Genomic DNA, 19,712 nt, shown 5'->3' on the forward strand with positions numbered 1-19,712 from the left:
CAGTAGTCAACAAAAGTCATGTGCTATCTTTATATTTATGAATCATATAAAATTTCATTCTCCCCCTATCATATAGATATGGTTTCAACAAATGAAACCATATATATGTATTCATACCTCTTTCTATTTTCAACTTATGCATGCATCAATATCTCACAAATTGTAGGAATGATCTTTGTCTTATATCATTTGATCTTTATTGAACCATACAAATATTTTTCATGGGATTAAACAACTTTGTCACTCGATTCACCAAAACCTACTTAGTAATAAGACCTAAATGCACTTTTAAGAGATAAGGTAGGACTCAACCTAACTTGTCGTTTATACTACAAGAAAAAGCTCCAGCTAGATATGCAAGACCTTGTTGTAATATGACTGGGAAACAGTTCCTAGTAGGTCTTAAAGTATAAGAGAATTGTCCATTTTTCTGTCATACCCACAAATACATGGACGCACCGCCATACATCCACATATCAATGTACCATCGAGCTATCAATTTAGCACATAACCCCACCGTCATCACTATGCATACACAACCCTATAATCATTGCTGATGATAAAAAAAAGACATTTAGATAGTTATGAGCTTCGAGTAAGGTCTATAAGTCTCGGCAAAAAGATTTTCACATTGGTTCTTATTTCAGCTAAAACAAACTCTACAATCTATAAGCTCAGAGGAAGATGGTCAATTACTTCTTAACTTAGGTCCTATTTGGCATAGTTAGTGGTTTTGAATTTTTCTATAACGGCGTCCCCAATAAGAGGCTACATAGTTAGCTGACTAGAATTTCATCTGATGTGGCAATAAGAGAAAATGAAAAAAAAATTGAGACGAGAAAATGAAAAAAAAAAGTCTCGCTAGCTATTCCTTCATCACTAGTCTCGCTAAAAAACGAGGTGGGATAGGCTCAGCGGTTGGAAAGAATCTTTTGCATGCATGCGACGGGTTTCATGGATGAGAGGAAGCCTTTGGGAAGGTTAAGAAAATAAATAGATTAAATGTAGACCCACACATGATGACGTGGTTTCTAAATAGCTAGATGCCGACGATTTTCATTGAGGACGCCCTAATGCACGGTGGAACTATAGCCGATGAAGCTAAAATTAATGACCTCATCAACTTCTAATTTATTTTTAAAAAAAATTAAAAAAACATTTTCTTACTAAAATACGGAGGAGCTGTAACCGGAAACGGCTAATAGCAAACGGAGGAGCCGCAACCGCAGACGGCTCCGGCGAACGTCGAACACTGCTAAATTGCACAACCGGGCACGCCTGAAGGCACTTTCCCCCTTGCACTGCCTGGTTGCCTCTATGGTCGGGTGCATACCGTGCATTGATACCCTGATTAGTCAATTTGGCACGATAGCTGCCGCCTGCCGGTTTGGAAATGGACGAAGAGACTACGGCGACAGGTGAACATGCATAGTACCCTCGCACCGTGGTCTGCTGCCACATAGCAAGAGCGCAGTTTGTTTGATCTGTCATGTGACGGAGGTTCTGCCAAGCAAAGCAAGGTCCAAGAAGCTTTCTACCCATGCCCCACGCGATAATGGCAAATTTAGCATGGCCGCGGGGAGATGGGTTGCGAATGCGAGCTTGCCCACCTGGCCAACCACCGTGAGGATCAAACTGAAATGGTCGGCGCACCGGCCACAGGCTGAACTGAGGACAGGGAGCACCGGAGCAGGCGCTGATGCAAAAGCTGAAAAGGAAGACAATGGACAAAAAAGACATTGCATATTCATAGCTGTTTCTTTTGACGATGTGCCTGATGAATGAGAATGCAGAAAATACGCCCTGTGCATAAGAATTGAATTTCCAAAAGTTTTGCAAATGAACTGTTGTTACATACAGGTTGCCAGTTGTGATGTGTTTCTGTGCCTAAACAGCCAAAACAGGAAATGACACAAAATTCTATGCCTCTGGAGATGTGCAGATCTGTGTGACCGAGGGGGAAAAAAGGTGAACATAACACAACTTGGTGGAAGATGCTGCTGCCCACGAGGATTCTTGCAGCAAAGAAAGAAGAAATTACGAAGCAGGGAAAAAAGGTATACCATGTCAATAGTCAGCTAGCCGGCACTCGCCAACCTGCAGAATCAGACAGCAAAACATCAGATCACCACCATTGAACCGCATCATGGTTCATCAAGCAGAAACAAAAGGAGGATATGCAATATGAAGCTCTATCGAATTCTGTGAGTCATTGATATCGATGGAATAGTTCTATTTACTCAAATATACATTTTCTGGAAGAGCTCCGGATAACTTTTCTTTTGCCATGTAGCTTTCCTTGCATACTGTCTAAGAAAGAGTACAGAGACTCTTGAACTCGGGCTAGCCGAGCATCACAAATGTCCAGCTAAAACACCTGAGAATTCCATTAGCGAGCACCCATGCCGCTCTCAACTCTCAAGGATAGAAGTATAGAACCCAGGTGGGCTGGGAATCGTAGTGAGCCCCAACCAGAATAACATTGTCAATGAGTTTGTAAAGGCATTATTTACTTGTGCATATAAATGCAGTTTCTCTAATATTCAAACTATTCAGTTTTGACCCTTCACAATTGCCAAGCACAGATCTGTGAATCAATTGAGCACGATACTGTAGAGGAATCATGACGGCAGTGGGCATCACCAAAGATGTGTGTTTTGCATTACATATTACAAAGCTCAGCATTTCCATATTACATCCCAAGTAAAAATGGCTTGTGAGACAAGGCAATTCTATGCAGTTACAAAATATTTTACTTGGATGATTTAGCAACATTTATAAAAAAAAAATCATATAAGAATGTAAACAAGGAACTCACCATTCGTCAAAAGGTGGGAGAATACAAGCTCATTCCAAGCATCTGGAACTCCTGGAAGGCACCAGTGGCTGCAATCAAGTATGGTATTAGGATGACTCCAAAGGCCAATATGAGCATCACTTCTGAAGGCCCCCATCAAAGTCACATTTAGTATGGTCACAGGGACACTCATATTTGCCACAACACCAGCAAGTATATCCCCAAATTCTCTCCTGTCATTTCCATTGGCCTCAGTTGTAGGTTGTTCTGTTACTTCGCACACCTTTTGATTTAAGCCACTGTAAATGTGAAAAAAAAATCATTGAGTATATACTTTCTCAAAATGACCTGTGCACAGTGCATATTTTCTTTTCGAATAGCCACATAATCATAATGTAATTTTGAGGATGCAGTGCTCTATATCTTCATTTTGAATTGTACTTACTCCTAAAATGCAATAGAGAAGAAAGTAAAACCTCTTTTGTATGCTAGAAAAACACACCTCCAGTGAGACGGTTCATATGTACGGAAGAATACTCGTGTTCGCCTTAAATCGATTTTCTCTTTCACCCATGAAGCCCAAGTTTCCAATGCCATTTTGAAAGCAGCATTAATGGATGTTCCTAGTTTAAGCACACCTCCAGCCTCAAAATAGCAACCCCTGTTGCAAAGATCAAGCTTGAAAATCAAACATATATGAAGTTGACGTCAATGCAAATCAAGAAATTACGATGGGTTACACCTTATAATACCAATTCCATTGAGAGGTACTCAGTGGCTACCCTACCAAAGCTAAGCATTCAAAAGACTTAAAAATGACACGTTTATTACTATGTTGTGATCTTAGAAACATGGACACACCAATAAGCCAAAAGAATACAAGAAAAGAACAAAACGCCAACTGAGATAAGCACTAAGCTTTACTTGTGAAAGGATCAAGATGCCCAAGAGGGGGGGTGAATTGGGCTAATTCGAAATTCTCTTGCAATAAACAAATCCTACGGATAGCCCAATTAACCCCTTGTGCCTAGAAAGGTGTTTCTATTAAACTAATGCACAACGAACTCACAACCTATATTTCAACCTTACTCTAGCAAGCAATTCTATGGATGTAAAACAAGTATTGAATTGCTCAAAGTAAATACTCAAAGTAGGTGCTCAAAGTAAATAGGGAGAGAAAGGAACGCGGCGATGTTTTGCCGAGGTATCGAAGAGTCGCCACTCTCCACTAGTCCTCGTTGGAGCACCCGCGCAAGGGTGTAGCTCCCCCTTGATCCGCGCAAGGATCAAGTGCTCTTTACGGGTTGATTCTTCGACACTCCGTCGCGGCGAATCACCCAAAGCCGCTCACAACTTGAGTTGGGTCACCCACAAGCTCCGCCGGGTGAACACCAAACTCCCAATCACCACCAAGCCGTCTAGGTGATGGCGATCACCAAGAGTAACAAGCACGAACTCTCACTTGACCACGCGAAGCCTAATGAGACGATGGATGCACACTTTGCTACTTTTGATTTGCTAGTGAGGCTACTCTCTTGGATTCTCAAATCACAAACACCTCACTAGGACCTTGCTCTTCTTGGCACTCACAAACGTGTTTCTCAGCTGTTGGAATGAGCAAAAGTCACTCCACTCACGAGTGGAGCTTCTATTTATAAGGCAGCCTGAAAAACTATCCGTTATGAGCTTCTGCGGGGTGACCGGACGCTCCGGTCGTGATGACCGGACGCTCCGGTCAGTTCTACCCGCGAACCAGTATTTAAAGAGTCGACCGGACGCTGGCAGGGTCCGGTCAGCACTGACCGGACGCGTCCGGTCGCATAAAACCCTTACTGGAACCTTACTGGACTCGACCGGACGCTGAACCCTCAGGGTCCGGTCGCACTGACCGGACGCGTCCGGTCACACTTTTCCAAGTCTAGACCCTTACTGGAGTCGACCGGACGCTAGCTCTCAGCGTCCGGTCACACGACCCTCCAGCGTCCGGTCACAACAGACTTAACCACCTCAGTCAAACGAACTGACCGGACCCTGCGGCCAGCGTCCGGTCGCACCGGAGCCAGCGTCCGGTCAGTGTTTGACCCTCCATTCACTTTCAACTTTCGAACATATGTGAATGAAGTTTGCTCCAAAGGATCTTAGGCATTCATAGGAGCTACCTAGAGCTAGTTTTAACAAGTGTGCACCACACCTAACTCACTAGACTCAACTAGGTCAAGCTACCCGTTCATACCCCCCTTCATAGTACGGCCAAAGGAAAAAACAAAGTCCTAAACTACTCTAAGTGTCTCTCCAACTCCAATCGACACTTAGAACTAGTTATCCTTAACCTTGTCGTCCATCCTCTGAAAACCGAAACGATTTCCATCGTAGGGGCATGACAACCTCGATTGCCCAATCGATCTCCATTACCATGACCTAACTTAATTTCCTCTGCAAAACACACGTTAGTCATAGTAATCTTGTATTGACATTAATCACCGAAATCCAACTAGGGGCCTAGATGCTTTCAATCTCCCCCTTTTTGGTGATTGATGACAATACTACCTCGAGTATGTTATGGAGTGAGGTTTTTGACGGGCTTGGTTCATATAAGCTTTTGTCAATAAGAACAAAAAAAGTTAGTCAAGCTTATATGACCCAAGCCAACACAATGTACTCAAAGGATATGAATTAAGCATGAGTACTAATTACAAAGCTCATTTGCTTCGAAGTATAACCGCGGAAGCAAAGGGCAAATGAGCATTACTCAAGTGATATGACATATAGATAAAGCAAAGTAGGAATCACACATGTCAAATATCACAATCACGTAGATAGCACTATCACATATATATAATAGTATGCATGAAAGTAAACACACGAATGCATAAGTAATAGTGTATCACACAAATAAAACTCCAAATGTATATAAAAAGCTAATAATAGATAACTAGCTCCCCCTAAAACTCGCTCCCCCTAAGTCTACATACTCAAACCCTCTCCCCCTTTGGCGTCAAACACCAAAACCTAAGGGTCGGACGGCGGGGCTGCAGCGGACGAGTTGGGCGCTGAAGTACGTGGAGCAAGATGGAACTGGGCGCCATCATCATCAGATCCTGAGCTCTGAACTGACTGACCCTCTGAAGCAGGAAGTGTCGCTGAAGCGGTCTGGGTCTGAGCTGGGGCTGGTGCTGCCTGTGACGCTGCAAGTAAGTCTGTCGTAGGATCTGACGAGGCGACAGACGAGGGGAGCCTCTGAGTGGTCATGATAGCTGGAGCTGCTGTAGACGGACCGGCAGTATGCATGTGAGGCGGAGTAGGCATGCCGGTCAACTCGCTGAATGATGCTCCAAGACTCCTGGAGACTGACGACTCAGGCACGAACAGCGAGGAAGACTGCTCTGGTGTAAAGCCCGTCTGAAAGGGCGTGAACTGCGGGGCAACACCCGGTGAGGCTAACCACTGGGACACCTGTACTGGAGGTGACGTGAACTGAACTGGAGGCTGTCCCTGACTCTGAAGCCCGATGGGCTGTACTGCTGGAGTCGTCGAAGTGGTAGGAGGCTGTGCAAGCTGGGGCGAAGGCTGTGGCATTGGGACCCCAATAGCTGTCACTACATGCTGCATGAATCCCATGAGCTGCTGCTGCATTAGTAGCTGCTGGTGCTGAAGGAGCTGCTGCTGCCGCTGGAACTCGTCCTGACGAGCCTGAAACTGTGCGAAGTTGGCAGCTGTCTCCTGTGCCTGTCGTGTCTGATCCTGCTGCATCCGCTCAAGAATAGCAATGAGAGCGGGGTCTGTCTGTGGAGCAGGTGGAGCAGAACTGGAGCTACCGGCCTCTGCATCGTGTCTGCGTGGAGGCATCTGAGGTATAGGCTGGTAGTCGTCGTCGGAGCTATCACTGTACTCGCTCACCTCCTGCTGTGCCTCTAGCTCCGCCTCCTCAGTAGCTGCAATCCCTCTGATGATCTCATCCTGCTGAGCTGCAGACTCTGGCACGTCGGGGCGACGGCTAGGCTGACTGGGTGCCTGAGGAGTGGCGTGTCTGATCCGCTGTGACAGGTTGTAAGCTGGGAACTCTGTGGTGGCACCTGTATACTCATCCATCATGCCAGGGGGCTTATCCATCACAACTCTGCGAATAAGGAAGGTGATCCAGTGAGCATAGGGAAGCTGCCTGCGACCCTTGAATCCCTCAGCTATAGTATCCTCCATCTCAGAAAGAAGGAGGTCCCAGATGTCAAACACTGTCATCTGCATGATGGCATTGAGAAGCCAGAGCTGTAAGCGAGTCAGGCCCTCCCTGTATCCCAACCTGGGAAGCAGTGTCCTCCTGATGATGGCCTCTAGTATCCTCGCTGTAGGAGTCAAGTCACTGGGGTTCCTGCTCGACCCCTCACCAAACGGCTCCTTGAAGCAATGCCGCACTAAGTCTGTAGGGGGCACCAACCCTCCATGGGGACGCCTGGGAGGTCCCTGCTGTCCATAGCAAACCTCATGCATCTTTATGGGTTGCTCCTGTAGTCTCAGTATCTCCCTGGCTCTGCCACTAGTCACTCTATGGTCTTTGCCGTTGAAGGCAAAGTGAATGAATCTGTGATGAGGATCAACATAGAGCGAGGCATAAAACTGACGGACCCAAGATGGTACATATATCCCCGTCCGTCCAATCAGATCTGACAGTCCTGGCAAATATGACAAGTATTGCCGAATGCCCTCTCCGGCTGCTGCCACAATGGACTCTATCTGACAGACCCTCTGTGATCTGAACACTGCCCCACTGTTAAGATATGCATTGTAGAAATCCTCATGTAGTGGCGTGTAGAACCCCTCAGCTGCTCTCTCATCCCTCCTCGGAGGAAACCAGATCTCGAACTCAACAAACCGCAGCTGCTGAACCTGCCTGGCTGTAGCGGCCCTCAAGTCGAGGTGTACCACTGGAGGCGGACCCTCTGGTCTGGGCGGGGGACGTGAACCCCTGCGCCGTGTAACTGGCCTCGGTGGAACTGTAGCACTGGTACGACTCGAGCGGCGTAGCTGAGGTGCCGGCTCGGTCTCCTGACTCTCCTGAGCCTCCTGGGCTGGCTGAGGCTCTGCTGGTGGGGGCTGCTGCTGTGCTGACGGACCCTCCTCAATGGCAACCCGTCGTCCTGCCAACGTGGCAGTCCCAGCTGGACTACCATGACGACGCTCAGCCTCCTCAATCGCAGCTCTGAGTGCGGGTGAAACTGGCTGATCTGCAATAACAACTCCGCTGCGGGTACCACCTCTCTCTGCACGCTCTGCGGCCTCTGCAACAGCTGCTGCTCTCGCTGTCTCGGCGTCGGGGTACTTGCGCTTCTTGGATGTTACTTGCTTGGTTGACTTGCCCTTGGATCCGGCTGGCTGACGAGGCGGGGGCCTCCGATCATCATCGCCTGGGCCACCACCAACATTCTTGGTGCGAGCCATCTGAGCTGACAAGATGGTGAACTGCCGCTGATGAAGATCAACTGTCAATACTGCTGCTTTCGAGGCTTGGCCTCGATCCTTACTCGCGAGCTTGGCTCCGAGTTTGCTGCCAACTGCCAGACGAAACACAACGGAACCGACTCGCTGCACGATGGAATAGATGGATATACAAATAAATACCATATATCTAATAGATTGCGAAATCCTAATAGAGAAAGCAATGTAGATGCGAAATTGAATCGTATGGCTTTCTACCTGACGAAACGCGAACCGAGAAGAGGTAAGATTGTCACGCGGGGGATTCTCGGAACCGGGCTAGGGTTATGTCAAATGCCCTGAATGCAATGGGGAATCAGTGCGATTAGAGTTTGATCTAGGTCACAATTTGAGATCAATATTGAAGCACAAGATTTTGCCTTACCAACCAGTGAGAGGATCGGGCAAGAGCGGCGAAGATTGGCAGCCTCGGCACCGATGGGGCAGCGAGCTTGGGTGCGAGGTGACCGGCGAGGTGCTGAGCAGAGGCAAGGCAGGGCCGGAGCTCGGCGGCGCTTGGCTGCGACGGGCAGGATGGTAGGCGCGGGACAGCGGCGCGGGGCTCGGTGGCGCGCTAGGCGAAGGCACGACGGCGGGCGCGGGTGCAGGCTGACCGGAGTAGGTGCCGCGCGGCTGGGCTGCGACGGTGGCTCGGGCTAGGGCACGGCGGCGCGGGCGCGAGGTAAGGCGCGAAGAGGCGGCGGCGCAACGGTGCGGCGGCGACTTGGGCGCGGGTCACGGGTTAGGTCAGGGAAGAAAAGATTGAAGGCCCTGTTAATATAATCCCCCAAGAACGTGACAGAGAAGGAAACGGGAAAAGAGACTTGAAGTCGCGCGGGATCCACTGACCGGACGCTCCGGTGGTAGCGACCGGACGCTACCACCCAGCGTCCGGTCGATTCCAGAGAGGTCCAAATCCTCTGGAATCGCGACCGGACGCGTCCGGTGGTCCTTGACCGGACGTAGGCAGGGTCCGGTCAGTACAACTTTGTCATTCCTCCGATCGACCGGACGCTGAGCCCTTTCTGACCGGACGCACAGACGCAGCGTCCGGTCACTCCTTCAACAGCAGTTCACCTCCTGTGAACTGACCGGATGCTGGACAGTAGCGTCCGGTGCAGCGTCCGGTGCACCTTTTTCAGCAATTCTTCAAAATACCTTCGCGCTACCTGTTCCCGATCAAGTCCCAACTTGAATAAGATCCAAATAAACACCAATTGGGACTGATGTGAGTGACCTCTCTCAAACCCTCATATTTTTCAAAATATTTTGCCTTAGGCTATAATTCTTTTTAAGAAAGTAGGCAACAAGAGGGCAAATGGAACAAAACGACAAAACAACATTCATGCATATGTAATGCTTGTAAGTAAATCTAGTTGCTTGTCAAGTTTGATCCAAGGTTAAGCTTCTTCACACGCTTTTCGGCGGTTATCTTAACCATGTTAGACAAGCCCTATATGCATTGCCACACATTAAACATGTTGTATTTTACAATGAATGCAAGGGACAACACAAGCTCAATTTTTTGTGAAGTTACTAAAATCAAGTACATTGAGCTCGTTCCGCAATCTACAAAATGTAGCTTCATCTAGCGGTTTAGTGAAGATATCCGCTAATTGATCTTCGGATCTTACACCTTCTAGTGATATATCATTTTTGGCTACATGATCTCTTAGAAAGTGATGGCGGATATCTATATGCTTGGTGCGAGAGTGTTGAACCGGATTATTTGCAAGTTTTACCGCACTTTCATTGTCGCACAAAAGAGGTACTTTCTCTAGAACTACTCCATAGTCTAGTAAAGTTTGTTTCATGTATAATATTTGTGCACAACAAGCACCCGCGGCAATGTATTCCGCTTCGGCGGTGGACAAAGCCACACTATTTTGTTTCTTGGAGGACCAAGACACAAGTGATCTACCAAGCAAATGGCACCCTCCGGATGTGCTCTTTCTATCAACTTTGCATCCGGCGTAATCCGAATCGGAATAGCCAATTAATTCAAATAAAGCTCCTTTGGGATACCAAAGGCCAATGCTTGGTGTGTGCTTAAGATACCTAAGGATTCTTTTTACGGCAATTAAATGTGTTTCCTTAGGACTAGCTTGAAATCTAGCACACATACACACACTAAACATGATGTCGGGCCTAGATGCGGTTAAATATAACAAGCTACCAATCATAGAACGGTAGAGAGTTTGATCAACCGAGTTACCTCCCTCATCTAGGTCGAGATGTCCATTTGTAGGCATTGGGGTCTTGATTGGCTTACATTCATCCATCTTGAATCTCTTGAGAAGATCTTTTGTGTATTTCTCTTGAGAGATGAAGATGCCTTCTTTCATTTGCTTGACTTGAAAACCAAGAAAGAATGTAAGCTCACCAATCATTGACATCTCGAACTCCTTAGACATCAATTCACCAAATTCTTTGCATGAGTCTTCATTTGACGATCCAAAGATGATATCATCAACATATACTTGACAAATGAAGATATGCCCATCAAGCTTCTTGGTGAATAGTGTGGTGTCGACCTTCCCAATGGTGAAGCCCTTCTCAATAAGGAAGTCCCGAAGGCGCTCATACCAAGCTCTTGGGGCTTGCTTAAGCCCATATAGTGCCTTGGACAACCTATAAACATGATTAGGATATCTAGGGTCTTCAAACCCGGGAGGTTGATCAACATAGACTAGTTCATTAATAAAGCCATTTAAGAATGCACTTTTCACATCCATTTGATATAGTTTCATTTCATGGTGTGATGCATATGCAAGAAGGATACGGATGGCTTCTAATCTTGCAACCGGTGCAAAGGTTTCTCCAAAATCTAAACCTTCAACTTGAGAGAACCCCTTTGCAACTAGTCTTGCCTTGTTCCTCACAACAACACCTTGATCATCTTGCTTGTTGCGGAACACCCACTTCGTTCCAATGACTCTTGCACCTTTTGGTCGCTCTTCAAGATTCCAAACTTCATTGCGAGTGAAGTTGTTCAACTCTTCATGCATGGCATTGATCCAATCCGGATCTTTAAGAGCATCTTCTACCTTGGTAGGCTCATAGCAAGAGACAAAAGAGTGATGAGCAATAAATGAAGTAAGTTTTTGAGATCGAGTCATCACCCCCTTTGTTGGACTCCCTATGATGAGATCTTGTGGATGATCTTGTAGGAAGAGGTGTATTTCTTCTATTGACCACTTGAGGAGGAGGTTGTGGAGCATCAACATCTTGTGCTTGTACCACCATTTGCTCATGGGAGATATGAGTATCTTCATTTTCTACTCTCCCAACTTTTTCACCATCTTGTGGTACATTTGATGAAGAAGGTTGGTTAATGACTTGTACATCATCTTCATCATCTTTTGGCTTGATGTCTCCCACCGGAATGTTCTTCATAGCCTCCCTCAATGGTTCATCACCTACATCATCAAGATTCTCATGTGCTCCTTGGGAGCCGTTAGATTCATCAAATTCCACATCATATGTTTCTTCAACCAAGCCGGTGGCATGATTAAATACTCTATATGCTTTGGACTTCAATGAGTAACCAACAAGAAAACCTATGTCACAACGCCTTTGAAACTTCCCTAGGTGTTGCCGCTTCTTGTAGATGTAGCACTTGCAACCAAACACCCTAAAGAAGGAGACGTCCGGCTTCTTCCCATTGAGCAACTCATATGGTGTCTTGACAAGGAACTTTTGAAGAAATAGGCGGTTGGATGCATAACATGCGGTGTTGATTGCTTCCGCCCATAGAGCTTCGGGGGTGTTGTACTCATCTAGCATTGTCCTTGCAAGAGTGATCAAAGTCCGGTTCTTCCTCTCAACTACACCATTTTGTTGAGGAGTATAGGTTGCGGAGACTTCATGTTTGATTCCAACTTCATCACAATAAGCTTCTATATTTGTGTTGTCAAACTCTTTGCCATTGTCACTTCTTATCTTCTTTAGCTTCACTTCAAATTCATTTTGAGCTCTCTTGGCAAACTTCTTGAAACATGATGCAACTTCGGATTTGTCATGAAGGAAGAACACCCATGTATATCTTGAATAGTCATCCACAATCACAAGACAATAGAGATTTCCTCCCAAACTCTTGTATGTTGTTGGTCCAAATAAATCCATGTGTAGGAGTTCTAGCACTCTTGTGGTTGACATGAAGGCTTTGGTTGGATGAGTGTTTGCAACTTGCTTGCCGGCTTGACATGCACTACAAAGCTTGTCCTTCTCAAACTTGACATCCTTCAATCCTCTCACCAAATCATTCTTCATAAGCTTCTTGAGTGAGCTCATCCCAACATGAGCAAGTCTTCTATGCCATAGCCACCCAAGTGTTGTTTTGGTGAATAGGCAAGTCTTCAAATTTGCATCTTCGGAGGTGAAGTCAACTAGATATAAGTTGTTGTATCTAAATCCATTGAATATCACTTGCTTGTCATCTACCTTGGATACAACAACCTCCTTCTCGGTGAACAAGCATTGGAAGCCAAGATCACACAATTGTCCAACGGATAGCAAGTTGAAACTTAATGAAGCAACATAGAGCACATTGGAGATGGAATGATCATTTGATATTGCCACTTTGCCCAATCCTTTGACCTTGCCCTTTGAATTATCTCCAAATGTTATTTTCTCTTGTCCATCTACCTTTTCATCTAGTGAGGTGAACATACGAGGATCACCGGTCATATGTTGAGTGCAACCACTATCAATAACCCAATGACTTCCACCGGTCTTGTAGTTCACCTACACACAAGAGATTCAAGCTTTAGGGATCCAAGCTTGTTGAGGGCCCTTCACCTTCTCAACAAGTGACTTAGCCACCCAAATTTTCTTAGGCCTACTCTTGTTGGGGGGACCTAAGAACATGACTTTCATCTTTCCACTCGAATCTTTTCTAAGCATGTAGTGAGCATTGAAGGCAAAGGGTCTAGCATGCTTGGGCAAGGGTTGTGGTGGTGGAGTTTGACACTCATGAGCAAAGTGGCCTTCTTGTCCACACTCAAAACATCTCTTTGGCTTTGGCTTTGGCTTTGATTGTTGGTGTTGAGCTTGAGCCTTCTTCTTCTCTACACTTGCCATATATCCAATGCCACTTCTATCCATCTTCATGACGGTATTCATGAGTAGCTCACTTTGGAGATGCTTGCCTCTAGCAAACTTGCTCAATCCCACCTTGAGATGCTCTTTCTCCATCTTGAGCTTCTTATTCTCTTCCTTGAGAATATCATTGTTCTTCTCCTCCTTGAGTTTCTTGATTTCTTCTTTTAGCTTCTCATTCTCAAGGATCACCTCTTTGTCATGATCAAGAGTTTCTAGCACAATGGTGTTGTGACTTTTCATCTCTTCAAGATCTTTCATGAGCTTTTCATTGTCACTCTTGAGCTTGACAAACTCATCATAGTCATTGCACTCAACCACTTGCTTGCCCTTGATACTAGATCCATGCTCAATGCTTTCATCAATTAAATCATCACATGAGGTAGCTATATCAATCTTAACAACATGGTTAGTAGCATCATGTGGCTCATTTGGTAAGAATTCTTGTGCAATAATAAGGGTATCATAATTGATCTTTAGAGTTGTATATTCATCTTTTAGCTCATGGTGACTAGTGACAAGCTCATTGTGCACCCACTCAAGTTTTTCATTTTTATCTTTAAGCTCTTTCTTAGAAGCTTTGAGCTCCTTGAGTTTGGATGATATAGAATCATTTGTTTCTTTGAGCTCATCATTAGCCTTTTCTAATGTATCACACTTAGCTAAGAGTGAATCATTTTTAGCATCAAGTTTTTCATTTGTAGCTCTACTCTTTCTAATGATCTTTGTATATTTTCTTAGTATTTTGACAAGATCATCATATGTAGGTGAGTCATCATCATCGCTATCACTATCATCATCACTAGCATGTTCATCATCACTACTATCATCACTCTTAGTTACCTTGCGTTCACCTTTGGCCATAAGGCATAGGTGTGTAGAGGATGATGGCGATGGTGGTGGTGAAGATGCAAGATCAATAGCAATGGCGGCCACCTTTTCATCGTCACTCTCATCATCGGATGATCCACTTGATGAATCAATGTCCGTGAGCCAATCACCGACAATGTAGGCCTTGCCACTCTTCTTCTTCTTGTAGAAGTCCCTCTTTTTGCCATCTCTCTTCTTGTATGGCTTGTTCTTCTTCTTTTCATCTTCATCACTTGAATCATCTTTCTTGCCCTTGTTCTTGAACTTGTCTTTCTTGGGCTTTGTGCATTGATGAGCTAGATGGCCAAGTTCGCCACAATTGTAGCAATCCATCTCGGAGATTGGCTTTCTTCTTGAGCTTGTGAAGAACTTCTTCTTCTTGCCATCAAACTTGATGCCACTCTTATTTAGCCTTTTTAGCATCTTGGTGGTCTTCTTCACCATGAGGGCAAGACTTTCTTCATCATCTTCATCACTTGAGCTCTCATACTCAAGTTTTGCTTTGCCCTTGTCTTGGCTAGCTTTGAATGCTAAGTCCTTCTCTTTCTTCTTTGTAGAGGATGAGCCGTCTTGTGGTGTGATGTGCATGTACATCTCATGAGCATTGATCTTTCCCAAGATTTGTGTCGGTGTAGCGGCGGAAAGATCACCTTGATGTAGCACGGTCACAATGTGCCCATATTTGTCAATGGGGAGGACACTCAAGATTCTTCTCACAACGTCGGATGGTGACATTTGAGTAAGTCCAAGCCCATTGACTTCCTCTACAAGAACATTTAGTCGAGAATACATCTCATTAGCACTTTCTTTGGGAAACATCTCAAAAGAATTTAGCTTTTTAATCACAAGATGATAGCGTTCCTCACGCTCACTCTTGGTTCCCTCATGGAGCGCACAAACGTCCGACCATAGTGCATGGGCGTCTTTGTGGTTCCTTACACGATTGAACACCTCTTTGCAAAGGCCTCTAAAAATGGTGTTGCGAGCCTTTGCATTCCATTTTTCATAATTTACTTCATCGCCTTGAAGTTGGGCGGCATTCCTAGGTGCGGGGAACCCTTGGGAGGCGGCTCTAAGAATTCCAACATCTAGAGCTTCTAAGTATGCCTCCATGCGGATTTTCCAATATGGAAAATCATCTCCCTCAAAGATAGGAGGAGGACCATCCCCGTGAGACATCTTGCTCTAAGCGATTAAGCTTAAAAACGTGAGCACGAGGCTCTGATACCAATTGAAAGGATCAAGATGCCCAAGAGGGGGGGGTGAATTGGGCTAATTCGAAATTCTCTTGCAATAAACAAATCCTACGGATAGCCCAATTAACCCCTTGTGCCTAGAAAGGTGTTTCTATTAAACTAATGCACAACGAACTCACAACCTATATTTCAACCTTACTCTAGCAAGCAATTCTATGGATGTAAAACAAGTATTGAATTGCTCAAAGTAAATACTCAAAGTAGGTGCTCAAAGTAAATAGGGAGAGAAAGGAACGCGGCGATGTTTTGCCGAGGTATCGAAGAGTCGCCACTCTCCACTAGTCCTCGTTGGAGCACCCGCGCAAGGGTGTAGCTCCCCCTTGATCCGCGCAAGGATCAAGTGCTCTTTACGGGTTGATTCTTCGACACTCCGTCGCGGCGAATCACCCAAAGCCGCTCACAACTTGAGTTGGGTCACCCACAAGCTCCGCCGGGTGAACACCAAACTCCCAATCACCACCAAGCCGTCTAGGTGATGGCGATCACCAAGAGTAACAAGCACGAACTCTCACTTGACCACGCGAAGCCTAATGAGACGATGGATGCACACTTTGCTACTCTTGATTTGCTAGTGAGGCTACTCTCTTGGATTCTCAAATCACAAACACCTCACTAGGACCTTGCTCTTCTTGGCACTCACAAACGTGTTTCTCAGCTGTTGGAATGAGCAAAAGTCACTCCACTCACGAGTGGAGCTTCTATTTATAAGGCAGCCTGAAAAACTATCCGTTATGAGCTTCTGCGGGATGACCGGACGCTCCGGTCGTGATGACCGGACGCTCCGGTCAGTTCTACCCGCGAACCAGTATTTAAAGAGTCGACCGGACGCTGGCAGGGTCCGGTCAGCACTGACCGGACGCGTCCGGTCGCATAAAACCCTTACTGGAACCTTACTGGACTCGACCGGACGCTGAACCCTCAGGGTCCGGTCGCACTGACCGGACGCGTCCGGTCACACTTTTCCAAGTCTAGGACCCTTACTGGAGTCGACCGGACGCTAGCTCTCAGCGTCCGGTCACACGACCCTCCAGCGTCCGGTCACAACAGACTTAACCACCTCAGTCAAACGAACTGACCGGACCCTGCGGCCAGCGTCCGGTCGCACCGGAGCCAGCGTCCGGTCAGTGTTTGACCCTCCATTCACTTTCAACTTTCGAACATATGTGAATGAAGTTTGCTCCAAAGGATCTTAGGCATTCATAGGAGCTACCTAGAGCTAGTTTTAACAAGTGTGCACCACACCTAACTCACTAGACTCAACTAGGTCAAGCTACCCGTTCATACCCCCCTTCATAGTACGGCCAAAGGAAAAAACAAAGTCCTAAACTACTCTAAGTGTCTCTCCAACTCCAATCGACACTTAGAACTAGTTATCCTTAACCTTGTCGTCCATCCTCTGAAAACCGAAACGATTTCCATCGTAGGGGCATGACAACCTCGATTGCCCAATCGATCTCCATTACCATGACCTAACTTAATTTCCTCTGCAAAACACACGTTAGTCATAGTAATCTTGTATTGACATTAATCACCGAAATCCAACTAGGGGCCTAGATGCTTTCAACTTGGTATTGTCAAAATCATAAGGTCCACTTGGAGCCTGTATTTCTTTTTAAATGAAACCTAATCAATATTCAGACAGAGACAAAGGTATCAACATCAACCAGAACAAATGAGATGACAAGAGGACCTAACACTCTTTCATGTTGCTATGACTTCAAGAAACGACTGAACTGATAAAATACCAGATCTCAAGTCAATCACATTGATCCGGCAATCCTCAATGCTTCACTACCTCAGATAAGAATGCACCTCATCATTGACTCATGATAGGGTAAGTATAACTTGTTTGAATTCTTGTCGAAAACAACAGTCTATCCTCCTTTAATCCTACAAAGGTGCTTAGAAGTTCAAATACTACATGGCAGTGGCATCTTCCATAGGAAGTTAGGAATAATGTGCTAGGTATTTGAGTTGCCTTGAACAAAGCATCAATTTTCATGGACTGTGATGTGTGAAGGGATACATGTTGGTAACAAATGAGATCAATGAAAGCTAGCTAGTTATTATAACATAAGAATTATAAAAGAACAAACTGAGTTATGAATTAAAGTAAGAGAACTCACATGTCAAATAATTTGCTGGCAGTCCACCAATGCCCTGAGTTGAAAATAAGAACATCTGAGTTTGCCCATTTCTGACTTAAATCATCCAACTTATCAAGCTTGAGGATGGCACGGACCCTTCTGCGCCCATGGCGAAGCGCAGGGATCTGCTGCACAAGGAAAACGGACCGGAAGAACTCCACACTGAGGTTGAAGGACTCAAATCTCACTCCTAAAAACCGGATTGTCTTTGAGATCTGGTTGCCATTAACCTCATAAACCGTCTGTGGATCATCTACCCCTGTCATGAGCATGCAAATGAAGGACTCCCACTGCGTTCGGCTCATGGAGTCCCCCACAAACACGACCCTCTTCCCTCTCAGCCACTGCAACAGAGCCCGGGCACTGAACCGCGGCAAATCGCATCCCCGAGGCTTCCACCGCCACTTGAGGTACTCGGTGTCCTTCCTCCCATTGGCCAGGCAATTGAACCCCCTCTCCGCAAACGGGCACTGCGAGCTGTTGTACAAGGGGTGCCCCTGATCCGGCACCCAGACGCCGTCGAACACGTCGCAGGACTCGAGATTCTCGCCGCCGGCGAACTCGGCGACCACACGGCCCCGGCCCAAGTATCGGAACACGTAGAGGTACAGAGCGCAGGAGAGCACGAGCGCGACGGAGGCCAGGAAGAAGGCCAAGACGACGCGATCGAACGACGGCCCCGACGGCGCCGCCGCCCAGTACCAGTTCCGGTGCGCGGCTCCCGGCGTCGAGACCCGCGGGCTCCCAACGCCGCCCCTCGCTGTGAGCCGCGCGGATGTGCTCCGGCTAAAGCTTCCGCTCACCATTTCCCGTCCTCCGCCGCAGCCGCCCGATCTCCCATTCCAGAGCTTCCCTGTTGCCAAATCGGCTTCTAACCAATTCACGGCGAAACCGTGTCCAACCAAAATCTCTTCGAATCTCGTATGCCGGCTTCCTCCCAATTCAGTAGCGCCGATGAATCTCCTTCCTCCGGATTCAAATTTGTCCGGCGGATCGACTCGGATCGATCCGCACGGCTCCAATCCAAAGCCCGCGCGCAGCTCTCGAAGTCTCGAGATCAGGGAGGTCTAAACCCGGTTGTCGGAAGACAAAGACAACGACGACGACAGGCGATACAGGGCACCAGGGCAGATCAGGCACTCACCGAACTCCGGCGACCGGCGGTCCCTTATCCCGTGATCGCCGGGGCGGGCCGCGCTAAGACCCTAAAAGCAGGCCGCAAGAAAAGAGCTCTCGATGCGGCAGCGCCGCGCGGCGCGTTGCGACCCGCGTTTGGAGCGGTGGTGAGGTTTCGCGCGGCGCGGCCAAGTCCGAGGAGGTGAGGCGAGGCGAGGCGGCGACTCTCGCGGTGGCTGTGAAGTGGATGATTTTAAATATTTGCTGGTGAGTGGTGACCCAAAAGGTGTTTTATGAAACTCTGATTAGGCCGGAAGAGCTGCTAGTGCTTGTCACTGGCATGCGGGGAACGGGTGTCCGTGGGGCCCGCATGGCGGTGGCGGAGTGCGAAGTGAGCCGTGTGACGCCCTCTTGCCTTTGACGTTGCGCGACGTCGAGAGACGGAGGAAGGTGGTGCACTGGTGCGCCGTGCGCGGCGAAATGACGGTCGTGTTCGTGTTCCACGAACGAAAGGGGGAGTTGTCGGAGGAGCCGGGGAGGACGACGGAGGAGGGATATTTGCCGGAGCGACGGCCACCACACACGTGTGCCCGGTCTCTGCGTTACCGAATTCCGGCGAGGAATAGCAGCCACGGTGGAGGTTTCAGGTGATCCGTGCACCCATCGACGTCAACCTCACCCGCGAGGCTATCCTGCCTCGCCTCCTATTTTTTGCACAATAAAGGCCTGGCGTTTATATGGCGCTTCTATTTTCTGGTGCTGCGAGTCTGCGGTGCGTGTAGCGGCCCAACTGCCCAAGTTTGGCTTGTGTTGGACCAGCCGACCAGGTTTTACTGACATCACAGTAGCAAGGGTACGTTTGGTTTAAGGGATTAAGTTTAGTCTATGTTACGTTGGATGTTTGTACAATAATTTAATGTATTAAATATAGACTAATTACAAAAACACAGATTAAAA

General features: G+C 47.0%; 1 protein-coding gene across 2 annotated transcripts; it reads right to left on the reverse strand.

Annotated features, from left to right (window-relative positions):
- Positions 1-1,332: 1,332 nt before the first annotated feature.
- On the reverse strand, positions 1,333-19,164 carry LOC136453742 (protein trichome berefringence-like 7). 2 transcript variants are annotated; one of them, XM_066454297.1, is made up of 5 exons: positions 17,619-19,163; positions 3,300-3,458; positions 2,819-3,096; positions 2,064-2,097; positions 1,333-1,708 (listed from the first exon to the last, which is right to left on the reverse strand). In XM_066454297.1, the coding sequence occupies exons 1-4, from the start codon at positions 18,443-18,445 to the stop codon at positions 2,075-2,077; spliced, it is 1,287 nt and encodes a 428-aa protein (XP_066310394.1). In that variant the 5' UTR covers positions 18,446-19,163; the 3' UTR covers positions 1,333-1,708; positions 2,064-2,074. The 2 variants fall into 2 exon arrangements, with proteins under 2 accessions (XP_066310394.1, XP_066310395.1); XM_066454298.1 differs by lacking the exon at positions 1,333-1,708 and adding an exon at positions 1,775-1,944 and having other exon boundaries at positions 17,619-19,164.
- Positions 19,165-19,712: the final 548 nt, after the last annotated feature.

This window comes from Miscanthus floridulus, chromosome 5 (assembly GCF_019320115.1).
Source record: "Miscanthus floridulus cultivar M001 chromosome 5, ASM1932011v1, whole genome shotgun sequence".
Classification (NCBI taxonomy): Eukaryota; Viridiplantae; Streptophyta; class Magnoliopsida; order Poales; family Poaceae; genus Miscanthus; species Miscanthus floridulus.